The sequence below is a fragment of the Geotrypetes seraphini genome, chromosome 2, assembly GCF_902459505.1.
Source record: "Geotrypetes seraphini chromosome 2, aGeoSer1.1, whole genome shotgun sequence".
Classification (NCBI taxonomy): Eukaryota; Metazoa; Chordata; class Amphibia; order Gymnophiona; family Dermophiidae; genus Geotrypetes; species Geotrypetes seraphini.
Genome location: NC_047085.1, coordinates 147,197,608 through 147,210,143, shown reverse-complemented (window position 1 = coordinate 147,210,143; position 12,536 = coordinate 147,197,608). Strand labels below are relative to the sequence as shown.

At 43.0% G+C, this 12,536-nt stretch overlaps 1 protein-coding gene across 4 annotated transcripts in view; it reads left to right on the top strand.

The window, feature by feature from the left end:
- LPIN2 (lipin 2) overlaps nucleotides 1-12,536 on the top strand; it is a 293,670-nt gene that overhangs the window by 115,047 nt on the left and 166,087 nt on the right. For all 4 annotated transcript variants that reach the window (XM_033933961.1, XM_033933960.1, XM_033933962.1 and 1 more), the window contains one exon: nucleotides 1,661-1,784. In XM_033933961.1, coding sequence (XP_033789852.1) covers nucleotides 1,661-1,784 — 124 coding nt within the window. The remainder of the gene's footprint in view (nucleotides 1-1,660; nucleotides 1,785-12,536) is intronic.

The window sequence follows — 12,536 nt, the reverse complement described above, 5'->3', positions numbered from 1 at the left end:
CCAAAGTCTTCAATAGAGTAGACACGCTGGATGGTATGAATAACATGAAGAAAGACCTGGCGAAGCTTGAAGAATGGTCTGAAATTTGGCAGCTAAAATTTAATGCTATGAAATACAAGTTCATGTATTTGGGCTGCAAAAACCAGAGGGAACGATACAGTTTAAGGGGTGAAGAACTTGTATGCACGACAGAAGAATGGGACTTGGGTGTGATTTGTATGTGATGATCTTAAGGTGGCCAAACAGGTTGAAAGGTGACGGCAAAAGCTAGAAGGATGCTAGGTTGCATAGGGAGAAGTATGGCCAGTAGGAAAAAGGGAGGTATTGATGACCCTGTATAAGACTTTTTGGTGAGACTTCATTTAGAATATTGTGTACAATTCTGGAGGCCGCACCTTCAAAAAGATATAAAAAGGATGGAGTCGGTCCAGAGGAAGGCTACTAAAATGGTATGTGGCCTTCATCATAAGGCGTATGGGGACAGACTTAAAGATCTCATTCTGTATACTTTGGAGGAAAGGCGGGAGAGGGGAGATATGATAGAGATGTTTAAATATCTATGTAATGTAAATGCGCATGAGTCGAATCTCTTTCATTTGAAAGGAAACTCTCCAATGAGAGGGCATAGGATGAAGTTAAGAAGTGATATGCTCAGGAATAATCTAAGGAAATACTTTTTTACAGATAGGGTTGTAGATGCCTGGAACAGTCTCCTGGAAGAGGTGGTGGAGACAGAGACTGTCTGAATTCAAAAGGGCCTAGGATGGGAACGTGGGATCTCTCAGAGAGAGAAAGCGATAATGGTTACTGCAGATGGGCAGACTAGATGGGCCATTTGGCTTTTATCTGAAATCATGTTTCTATGCTGCTGGTCCCGTGCTCGTGACAATGGCAGGAAGGCACCTGAGCATGCATGGTGGGATGTTCACATCAATGTTTAAAGAGATTTTCATGCTTTTTGAGCATCCACACCTGGGACTCCCATGAATATGTCACACACATGTGAGGTTATTGGCCTTTTGTCCTCAAAACCTTTGCTTTCACCTCATACTATTGAAAAGAAAAAGCATCTCCTTTTCTGTCTCCTAATTCATGTACCCCCTCCCCCTCTTTTATAAATCTGTAGCGTGGTTTTAGTGCTGGCAACAGCAGTAACAGCTCCGACGCTCATAGAATTCCTCTGAGCATCGGAGCTGTTATCACCACGGCCGGTGCTATAAACCATGCTACAGTTTTGTAAAAGGGGGGATTGTGTTGTTATTTTAATCTCAACCTCATTGTCAGTGTTGATTTTCTGCAAGGTCACTCCTGTCTGCTAACCTGGAAGTTTTTGCTAAAAACCTTGTGACTTTTTAAATTTACTGCCTTGTCCCTATTGCAGCTGATGTGGAAGATGTGGACTGATGCTGGTGCTGATACAGTACAAAGAAAATTGCCACTACTCATCAGGCTTCAGTTTATAAAAACCACTGTGTAGTCTTGTCATGCACAAGAAAAAAATAAGTTGCTGTTTAAACAATTAGCAATCTGTTATTAAGGAGAATCCTCTTTTGGTCTGCTAACTGCTACATACTTAAATGTTCAAAGCACTTTTTATTATAAACAGCTGTTCTTTGAAGATTTCTATTCACTGACATCCTCTCTTTGTTTCTTCTCAAAGTGCTTTCTCCCAACCAGTTTGTCACAAGAGTGATTCTGAACTGGAAGTGAAACCAGCAGAAAGCCGGTTTAGAGCTGAATCTCACATGGAGTGGACGTGGGGAGGATTTCCAGAATCAACCAAGGTATGTTTCTACACATTTTTCTCGTTTTGGCCTGACAGATTTTTCTGTTACTTTATTTTCAGTATTTATGGTGCTCTAAATCTGAGATGCTATTCATAGCACTCCTTTTGGACTAGGGTTTAGATAGGGGCTTTGCATTTGAGGGTGAAATTGAATAGATAAGTGAGTGATCTTTTCAGACTGAGGGTGACCATTTGATGAACAATAATAGAAACATAGAAACATAGAAAAATGACGGCAGAAAAGGGCCAAAGCCCATCAAGTCTGCCCACTCCATTGACCCTTCTGTTTGATTTTGCTCACCACCCCCTGCCCTCACCTCATTAGAGATCCCACATGAATGTCCCATTTATTTTTGAAATCTGCCACGCTGTTGGCCTCAATCACCTGCCGTGGGAGTTCATTCCAATGATCGACCACCCTCTCAGTGAAGAAATACTTTCTGGAGTCTCCATGAAATTTCCCTCCCCTGATTTTCAGCGGATGCCCTCTGGTGGAAGAAGGTCCTATAAGACGGAAGATATCCTCTTCCACCTCGATACGACCCGTGATATATTTAAATGTCTCGATCATGTCCCCTCTCTCTCTTCGTTCTTCAAGTGAGTACAGCTGCAATTTATTCAGCCTTACTTCATACGGAAGATCTTTGAGCCCCGAGACCATCCTGGTGGCCATCCGCTGAACTGACTCCATTCTCAGCACATCTTTCCGGTAATGTGGTCTCCAGAATTGAACACAATATTCCAAATGTGGTCTCACCATGGATCTGTACAGTGGCATTATGACCTCTGGCATCCTGCTGATAAAACCTCTACGGATACAACCCATCATTTGCCTTGCCTTAGAGGAAGCCTTTTCCACCTGATTGGCAGTTTTCATGTCTTCACTAATGATTACTCCTAAATCCCGTTCTTCCGTGGTCCTAACTAAGGTCTCACCATTTAACGTGTAAGTCCTGCACAGATTTCTTTTACCCAGGTGCATCACTTTGCATTTTTTAGCATTGAAGTTAAGCTGCCAAGTCGATGACCATTGTTCTAATAGTAGTAGGTCCTGTGTCATATTGTCAGGCATAGTGCTTTTACCTACTATGTTGCACAGTTTGGCGTCGTCGGCGAACAATGATATTTTTCCTCTGATCCCTTGGGTCATATCACTTATGAATATGTTGAATAGGATTGGACCCAAGACCGAGCCCTGTGGTACTCCACTGGTCACATTCGATGTTTTGGATGGGGTACCATTTACCATCACTCTCTGAAGTCTACCGCTCAGCCAATCCTTAACCCATGCAGCTAGTGTTTCCCCTAATCCCAGCGATTTCAACTTGTTCAATAACCTACGGTGTGGGACGCTGTCAAAAGCTTTGCTAAAGTCCAAATACACTACGTCCAGGGACTCCCCGGCATCCAGTTGTCTTGTTACCCAATCGAAGAAGCTAATCAGATTTGATTGGCAGGACCTGCCTTTGGTAAATCCATGTTGATGGGGATCACGTAGATCTTCTTCATCCAGGATTGTATCAAGTTTCTGTTTGATCAGTGTTTCCATGAGTTTGCATACTATGGATGTGAGACTTACCGGTCTGTAATTCGCCGTCTCTGTCCTGCAGCCCTTTTTGTGGAGTGGAATAACGTTAGCTGTTTTCCAGTCCAAGGGAACTCTTCCCGTGCTTAGGGAGAGATTGAAGAGCACAGATAATGGTTCCGCCAGGACTTCCCTCAGCTCTCTGAGCACCCTGGGGTGTAGGTTGTCTGGTCCCATGGCTTTGTTTACTTTGAGTCTTGAAAGTTCGCAGTAGACGCTACTGGGAGTAAACTTGAAGTCTTGAAACGGGTCTTTCTGGCATTCCCTTGTCCATAAAAGTGGACCGGATCCCGGCTCCTCACAGGTGAAAACCGAGCAGAAGTATTCATTTAGTAGTTCTGCCTTAGTGGAATCTGATTCTGCATAATTACATTACATTACATTACATTACATTAGGGATTTCTATTCCGCCATTACCTTGCGGTTCAAGGCGGATTACAAAAGGTTAGTTTAAGGACAGAATTACAATGAATAAAGAATTACAGAGTTACAGAATAACAGAATTATATGAATTGTAGAGAATAGCTAGAGAGGTAATATGAAGATATTGAGGGCTTTTAGTGGTCGTGTTGTTATTTCTGTTTTAGGAATTTCTTGAAAAGTGTGGTTTTTATTTCTTTTCTGAACGTCTTATAGTCTGGGGTGGTCATCAGAAGGTTGGAGATTTGGTTATCTAGTCTTGCAGCTTGTGTGGCCAGGAGGCCGTCATGTAGTTTTGTTCTTTTCACTTCTTTGGATGGGGGGGGTATGAATGGGGAGTGCGTTTTTCTGTGTCTGGTGCTGGTTGCTTGGATGAGGCGATTGTTCAGGTATGATGGACTGTCTCCGTGTGGTGTTTTAAATAATATGCAGTAAAATTTAAATTGGATTCTTTCTTGGATTGGGAGCCAGTGTGAGTTGATGTAGGCTTCAGTGATGTGGTCGTGTTTTTTCAATGAATAGACGAGTCTTAAGGCTGTATTTTGGATTGTTTGGAGTTGTCTTGTCGTATTTGCCGGACATGGGAGGAAGAGAATGTTACAGTAGTCCAGTATTCCTAGTATTAGGGATTGTACTATAAGTAGGAATTGTGTGCTTTCAAAGAATTTTCGGACTTGTCTCAGGTTTCTCATGATTGCGAATGATTTTTGAGTTGTTTTGTTTATTTGTGGCTGCATTGTGCAGCATCTGTCTATGGTCATGCCTAGTAGTTTTATGGTTGTTTGGATGGGATATTTGGTTGCGTTTATGTCAAGGATGGATGTGGTTTGGATCTTGTCGTTTTCTAGGAGGATGAATTTGGTTTTGTCTTGGTTGAGTTTAAGTTTGTGATTTCCCATCCAGGTTGTGACTGCTTCCATTGTTTGGTGAAGTTCCTCTGTCATGGTAGGTTTGGAATGATCGTATGGGATGAGGATGGTGATGTCATCCGCGTAGCTATAGGATGTTAGGCCTAGATTATTTAGATGGGTTCCTAGAGAGGCAGTGTATAGATTGAAGAGGGTGGGGGATAGTGGAGATCCTTGTGGTACGCCGCATGGGTTTGACCAGGATTCTGATTTTTCTTTGTTTGATTTTACTCTGTAGGTTCTGAGTTTTAGGAATCCTTTGAACCAGGAGTATACTTTGTCTGAGATGCCTATTGCATCTAGTATCTGTAGAAGGATGTTGTGGTCTACTAGGTCGAATGTTGCCGATAGGTCCAGTTGTATGAGTAGCATTTTTTTCCCTATACTAAGTTGTTGTCTGACGGTATCCATGAGGGAGCCTAGTAATGTCTCTGTGCTGAAATTTGTTCTGAATCCTGATTGCATGGGGTGTAGTAGGTTGTGATCCTCTATGTAATTGGTGAGGAGTTTGGCTACTAGGCCTTCTGTAATTTTGACATATAGCGGAATTGAGGCTATAGGTCTATAGTTGGAAGGGAGGTTTTGTGGTGCCTTTGGGTCTTTTTGGATTGGGGTGATGACAATTTCGCTGAGGTTGTCAGGGAATGTGCCCTCTGTGAGCGTGAATTGGATCCATTGTAGAATTATGGTGCGGAACTTTATACTAGAGGTGGTAAGGAGATATGAGGGGCAATGGTTGAGGTCACAGGAGGCATGGCTGTATTTTTTGTATAATTTGTTAAATTCTGGCCATTTTATGTTTGGGAATTGAGACCAAGTTCTGTCTGCTGCGATTGCCTCTTTTCCTGTGGGGTGGATTGTGATTGGATTTTGGTTGGATGGGTTGAGTATGAGTGTGGCTCTGGTGTTGGTGATTTTATTCTTGAAATGTTCTGCTAAGATGGTGGATGATGGTGGAGGTGTGTTGGTGGTGGTAGTGTATGGTTTGGTGTCTGTTAATTCTTTTAGTATTTGGAAAATTTTTTTGGAATCTTGTGTTTCTGTGCCTATGAGCTTGGTATAGTAACTTTTCCTCTTGTCTTTTAGTAGATTTTTGTATTGTTTGTTGATTTTTTTCCAGTCGGTTTTTGTTTGTTCTTGATTCTTTTTTCTCCATTTTCTTTCTAATCTTCTACACTGTCTTTTGAGTTGGAGTAATTCGTTATCAAACCATTGGTCTGATTTCCTTCTGATTCTGGTTTTGGTTTGTAGGGGTGCCAGATTATCAAGTATGTTGGTGGATACATTTTTCCAGTGGTCGATGAAATTTTTTGGGTCGCAGTCTTGGATGGTTTCGTCTACCTTTGACCAGAAGATGGTTGGGTCGATATGTTTGCGTGAGGTATATGTGGTTTTTTTTGTTTGAGGTGTGTGTTTGGTTTTGGTCCAGTTGATGTTGAAGTTGAAGATGTAGTGGTCTGACCATAGGGATGGGGACCATGTTCCGTTAGGAGTTTGGATTTCTTGATTGGTTGGTTGGTGAGTCATGAATGCTGCAATGTCCAGTTGATGACCTTTTTCATGAGTGGTTTGTGGGTTTAGGATCTTGAAGGATAATGCATTGAGGAAGGATAAACAGTTGTTTGCTGGTGTGGAGGTTTGATCTTCTAGGTGTAGGTTTAGGTCTCCTAGTATGAGGTTGTAGTCAGCTGTTAGTGAGTTTTGGTAGATGAAGTTTTCAAATTCGGGCTTCACTGTGGTCCAGTTTCCTGGTGTTATGTAGCAGAGTAGGCAGTTTAGAGAGTTTTTTAGTGTTGTGTTTGTGAGTTGGCACGCTAGGAAATCCAATTGTGGAGTGGATACTTTCTCGAGTATGTTTAGAGTTATGGTGTTCTTGAATATTATTGCTAGACCTCCTCCTCTTTTTTTCTCTCTGCAGGTTACTGTTATTTTGTATCCCGGCGGGCATACTTCTTTTATTCTAGGGTCTGTGTCTGAGGTTAGCCAGGTTTCAGTGAGGAATAAGCAGTCAAGTTTTTCTGTTGTTATCCAGTTTTTTATGTTTTCTGTTTTGGGTCCTAGAGATCTGATGTTGACATAGGCACATGTGAGGCACATAATTCCCGTCCGATTTCCTGAGTCGTTCTATCCCATCTTTGTTTCGTTTCCTGTCACTAATATACCTAAAGACGGATTTATCCCCTTTCTTAATGTTCCGTGCTAGATTCTCCTCTATTCGGAGCTTGGCCTCTCTGACTGCCTTCTTGACAGCTTTAGACCTGTCCTGATAGTCTTCTTTTACCTCCTGCTTTCCTAAATGTTTGTAGGCAATAAATGCTTTTTTCTTCTCCTTAATGAGGTCCGAAATTTCAGTATTGAACCACTGGGGTCTTTTGTTTCTCCGACTTTTGCTGACCGTTTTTGCGTAGCGATTTGTTGCTTCATGCAAGGTGGATTTCAGAGTCGACCACATATTTTCCACATTGTCAGTTTGTGCTTGGTTTTGCAGCTCCCGATGGACAAAATCTCCCATGCGTTCGAAGTCTGTGCCTCTAAAGTTGAGGACTCTCGTCACTGTATTTGATCTAGAGAAACCCCACTTGAGGTTAAGCCATATCATGTTATGGTCGCTAGAGGCCAGCGTATCGCCTACCGATACTTCTGTGACGCTGTCTCCATTGGTGAGTACCAGGTCCAGTATTGCCTGGTTTCTAGTGGGCTCCAGTACCATTTGTTTGAGTCGTGTACCCTTTATGGAGGTTAATATTCTTCTGCTGCCACAGGTAGTCGCAGAGAGTGTGTTCCAATCTGCATCGGGCATGTTGAAGTCCCCAAGCAGAACTGTGTCTCCACGCAAAGTGATGTTCTCTATGTCCTTGATCAGTTCTATATCCTTGTCTTCCTGTTGTCTTGGAGGTCTATATACCACACCAAGGTATAGGCATTTTTCGTTCCCTCTGGCCAGGTTCACCCAGAGGGATTCCCCGGAGTATCTAACATCCGTGATTCTAGTAGTCTTGATGTTTTCTTTAATGTATAGTGCTACCCCTCCTCCTAACTTGCCCTCTCTGTCTCGACGAAGCAAGTTGTAACCTGGTATAACCATATCCCACCCGTGCGAGTCCGTGAACCAGGTCTCAGATATTGCCACCACATCTAGGTCTGCGTTCCTTATTTCAGTCTCCAATTCCAGTATTTTGTTGCCCAAACTGTGTGCATTAACATACATAGCCCTCCATACCTTATTGTTGTTAAGTCCCTGTGAAGAGATTCCCTTCTTATTTAGTGTGACTCCCATTTTATCATGTATAGTAGGGGTACTTACCTTGGACTCAGAAGTGTGGTTGTGGCTCGCCACCTCAGGATAGTTTCTTACTGCTCTGGAATGTGAGTGGATACCCTCCCCCAACTTACCTAGTTTAAAGCCCTACGAAGTAGTCGGGCTAGTCGATGTCCGAATACATTTTTACCTCTCCTGGTCAGGTGGAGTCCATCTGGTCCCTGTAGTCCCTGTAGCGCCTCTCCATGGTCTAGGAATCCAAAGTTCATTTCAATGCACCATCCGCGAAGCCACTCGTTTGTCCATTTGATACGCTCTTCTCTGGCTTTACCTTTGTCTCTTACTGGGAGGATCGATGAGAAGACCACCTGTGCTCCTGTCTGCTTTAGCTTCTGACCCAGGGCTCCGAAGTCTTTGGGTATGTTTTCCGAGGCACTCCTGGCAGTAGGTTTGGTTCATTTGCTGTAATCATATCTAGGGCCTGACCCTTTTCATTTTTGGGCCTGTTGTGTGTAAAAAAAGAGGAAATTGTCCAGGAATTGTCTAAGGTCATGCATAAATTGTTTTCCTGTGGTAAATTGAGGTTTGCTAGTATTATCAGGGAGTTCTAAATTGCTATATTTGGGGGGCCAAGTTGGACCAGTAGTTAGGGAGTCTATAACAGAGCATAATGCCTAGGGTCTGTTATATAGGGTCATGTTTTAGTTGGCAGAATAGGATTTCTATATTGGGGGTCACATAGGGAGTTGATTTTCTTTATTTCAAGGAAAGTTTTGTAGATTATAGCTAAATCCCCCTCCTTTTTTCTTTTGCCTATTTAATTGTATCATTTTGTAGCATGCTGAACATATTTCTAGGATTAGGAGGTCAGACTTGCCGTTTAGCCATGTTTCTGCAAGGAAGACAATTCCCAAGTTCTGATTCTACTATCATGTCTGTGGGCTGCGTGCCGGTGCAAGCCGGAGGGGGGGGGGGGGGTTAAGTTTAATTTGTTCGGGCGGGGGGTGCCGGTTCACGCAGAGGGGGGTGCCGGTTTGCGCGGAGGGGGGCTTTGCGAGTGAGGGGGAGAGCAGCGAGTTTCCATTATTTCTTTTGGGGAAACTCACTTTGATATACGAGCATTTTGGTTTACGAGCATGCTTCTGGAACGAATTATGCTCGTAAACCAAGGTTCCACTGTACTTCTATTTTATATATTGCATTGTTATCATCGTTTGGCAAGCAATTTTGTGATATGCTTTCTATGTTATGTGGTCTCAAATTTCCTAAGATCTGATATTATAATTGGTATGGTGTGTTTGAGATTCTGGTCATAATCCCAGTAAGCTTTTGATAGCCATCAGCCATCAGCTTGCGAGAAGTAGCCATTGCATCATGAGTAGATTAGAATGAAGGTGCCTGTGTGGGCGTGTTGTAGCGTTTGAGAGTTAGGCAGTCTGGAATTTCTGATTTAACTTACCTTGTTTGTTTTCTCATGGGAGTTTTCAGGGTTGTAGTTCTCTAGGTGTGTTGTGTCTGTGTCCCTATGTTGGGTATTGAGGATTGTTTGGGCAGGAGATGTTCTAATGGAATTGTGGTAACTAGGGATAGTATAGAATAAGATTATTCACATTTTGCATTCTAATTCATAGTCCTTAAGAGTTCCAATCCTTTCGTCCTTCTTGGTCCGCACAAAGGACCCAATGGGGGACTCACCTGTCCATCAGCCCTCCGTGCTTTTGGGTCCCCCAGCGACTGACATCACAGTGGGCGGGGCTAATGATCAGTCCATTTCTTTGTGGGAGATCAGTGGGGTAAGGAGGGGACTGGTGGCCAAAACTTACTCTTTACCCTGCTAAAGTAAGAATCCTTGGCTCTCCAGAGGTATCTCCTGTCTGTCGGCCCTCCTTGTTTTCTTGTCCCTAGCTTCTGATGTCATGGTGGATGGGGCTAATGATCAGGTCATATATTTTCTGGGGGGGAGGGGGTAGATCTGATGGGGTAAGGAGGGACTGGTGGCCAAAACTTCCTCTTTACTCTGCTGGTATGAAGATTGTAGGGATTTTATTTTATCCCAGGATAAACAAGCAGCATATGTGTACATATTGGTGACATCATCCACAGAGCCCGATATGAACAATTCACAGTGAAGTGTCACTTTAAAACTTGAAGACCGCTGCACCGTGCATATGTAAGTGCCTTCCTGCCTGCTGTCCAATCACGGGACCATAAGTTTTCTGCAGAGCTGAGAAACCTTTTCTTTTATTTTCTCTTAGCAGTATAACTATACTCGCCAATTTTAGGTGTACTTTTTCTGCGTATGTTCTTTATTAGTACTTTTGTGCCTTCCTGTTCTCAGTTCATTATTCTTAAATTTTTTTTATCAACTTTTACTTTTGGCCTTTGAGCCCTCTTAAGCCTGTCTTCAGGCCGTGGTCATCAAGTCTTGTTCGGTTTAAAATCTGCTCGACCTTTCTGAAACATTCAGTCTTTTGACTTAGTCAGTGTTTTTCCTTTGATGTCCAAACTTTCTAGTGGATTTAAGCTTTGTTTTTGGTGTTACATGGCTATTTTTCATGCTGATCTGCATAGCTGTTGCGTTTAGTGCCTGGGTCCTGATCATCATGTTTTTTTCTTTCACTTCCAGAAACATCTCAGCATCATCTCAGGCATCTTCACAATTGATGCGCTCTAAGCACCAATGCACCGATGACACATGAGGGAGTCAGGGATTCTCCCTCACAAATATTATATCAATGGGCAGCAGAGGGCATTATTCATTCCGGAAGCATGCTTTTAATCCAAAGCGAATTTCCCCATAGGAATTAATGGAAACTCAGACGATTGCTCCACAACCCAAAAACTTTAATACAAAATACTGTACTGTGCGTATATTGTGCGCAGATGTACTGCGGGTAAACTGCACGTACGCTGTGCTTGCTCGTATTGCGGGTGGAATGTACGTGCTTGTTTTACGCTTAATTGCGCTCAGTTGTGATGCTTGTGCTGTGTTCAACTGCGCTCAACGATGTACATATGTTATGCGTACTTGTATTACGCTAGGCTGTGATGACGTGACACACGTATACATACTCGTATTGCAAGGCAACACTCGTTGATCAAGTTAACATTTTATAAAATGTTTTGCTCATCTTGCAAAACACTTACACACCAAATTACTCACAATCCAAGGTTTTACTGTATATCTGTTTCAGTTTGGAATTAATTCTGGGAGGTCCCATAGGAGGAGAGGTCCCAGAAGGAAGAGACTTCCCTGAGCTTTGGGAGCTCAGTAAGAGAGAACCTTTCCCTGTCTAAGGACTGAGAGGAGCCCTGGGAAAGAATGAAGGGAGAAGAGACCCTGTTGAAAAGGGAAGGTTCATGGTAGTGTGGGTAAGGTAAGCCCCTAAAATATTAAAGACTTTTACTCTAAGAGTTAGACAGAGTTAAAACTGTGCTAAAAAGACTTTTGGCTGACTCTTGTGTTTGGGGTGGGACAGCTGGTGTTTCTGTTCAGAATCTTTAATTTACCCTGTAAAAGTAACAGGACTAGTTACACTCCAAATAAATTTCTTTGGTTATCAGCAAAGTGTGTTATCCTAGGATAAGCAGGCAGCATATTCTCACATGTGGGGTGACGCCATCCACGGATCCCAGTACGGACAGTGGTAAAAGTGTATTGCCACTTATGTTTTTTAGAAACTTCATGACTACCCGCACCACACATGCATGCCCGATGCCAGCTCGCAGTATCTCAGTTTTTCGTTTTCCATTGAACGAATTGCATTTTTCTGGACTCTGTCCAGTGCGATTGTTGCCTTCCCATCAAAATTGACATTGAAAGTTATTCCAACATCAGGGAAGCCTGCTCAGAAGCCATCTTCTTCTCAGCAAGCATCGCAGGCCTCTACAGCATTGAGTCCCTCAATGTAGACCAAGCATTGATGCCAACTCTCTCCTTCAGTGCAGTCTGTGTTTCCTTCAGGGCGTGCATCCTCTTCGAGGTCACCCACTCCATGACACCTTATGGTACTGGCTATTGATCAAAGGGTACTAGTGCAAATTTTCAAGGAACTCCCTCAGTACCGGCCCAGCCTAAGCATAACATTTCTAGGCCCCAGGGTACCGATTCCAGGTCTACACTGGCACGCCATTCTGCTTCCTATCGGCACTCCTTCAGTAGACAACGATGCTCTCTTTTGAGGCATCATCGATCTGCATCAAAATCTCAAAGATCTCCATCGAAACATTGACACTGTTCATCAAAACATCGAAGTTCTTTATTGAAGCATCGTCGCTCTCACTCCTATACTTCCAGATATAGAAGATCTTCACATCGTTCTTCATCATCCTCCTCCTTATTGGATCGGTACTGACATCAAAGAAGTTCTTCTTGCTGTTCCTGTAGGTCACCTGAACCATGTGACTCTGATCTTTCTCATGGCCACTCTGAATCTGAATGTGAGCCTATCAGCTGCTCGATCTTATGGACTTCCTTCAGATCTGTACAAGTTTTTAAAAATTTGATATCCCGCCTAATCGGGCTTCAAGGCGGTTTACATATTAAAACAAAATGGGGATACATAAGATATTAAAATA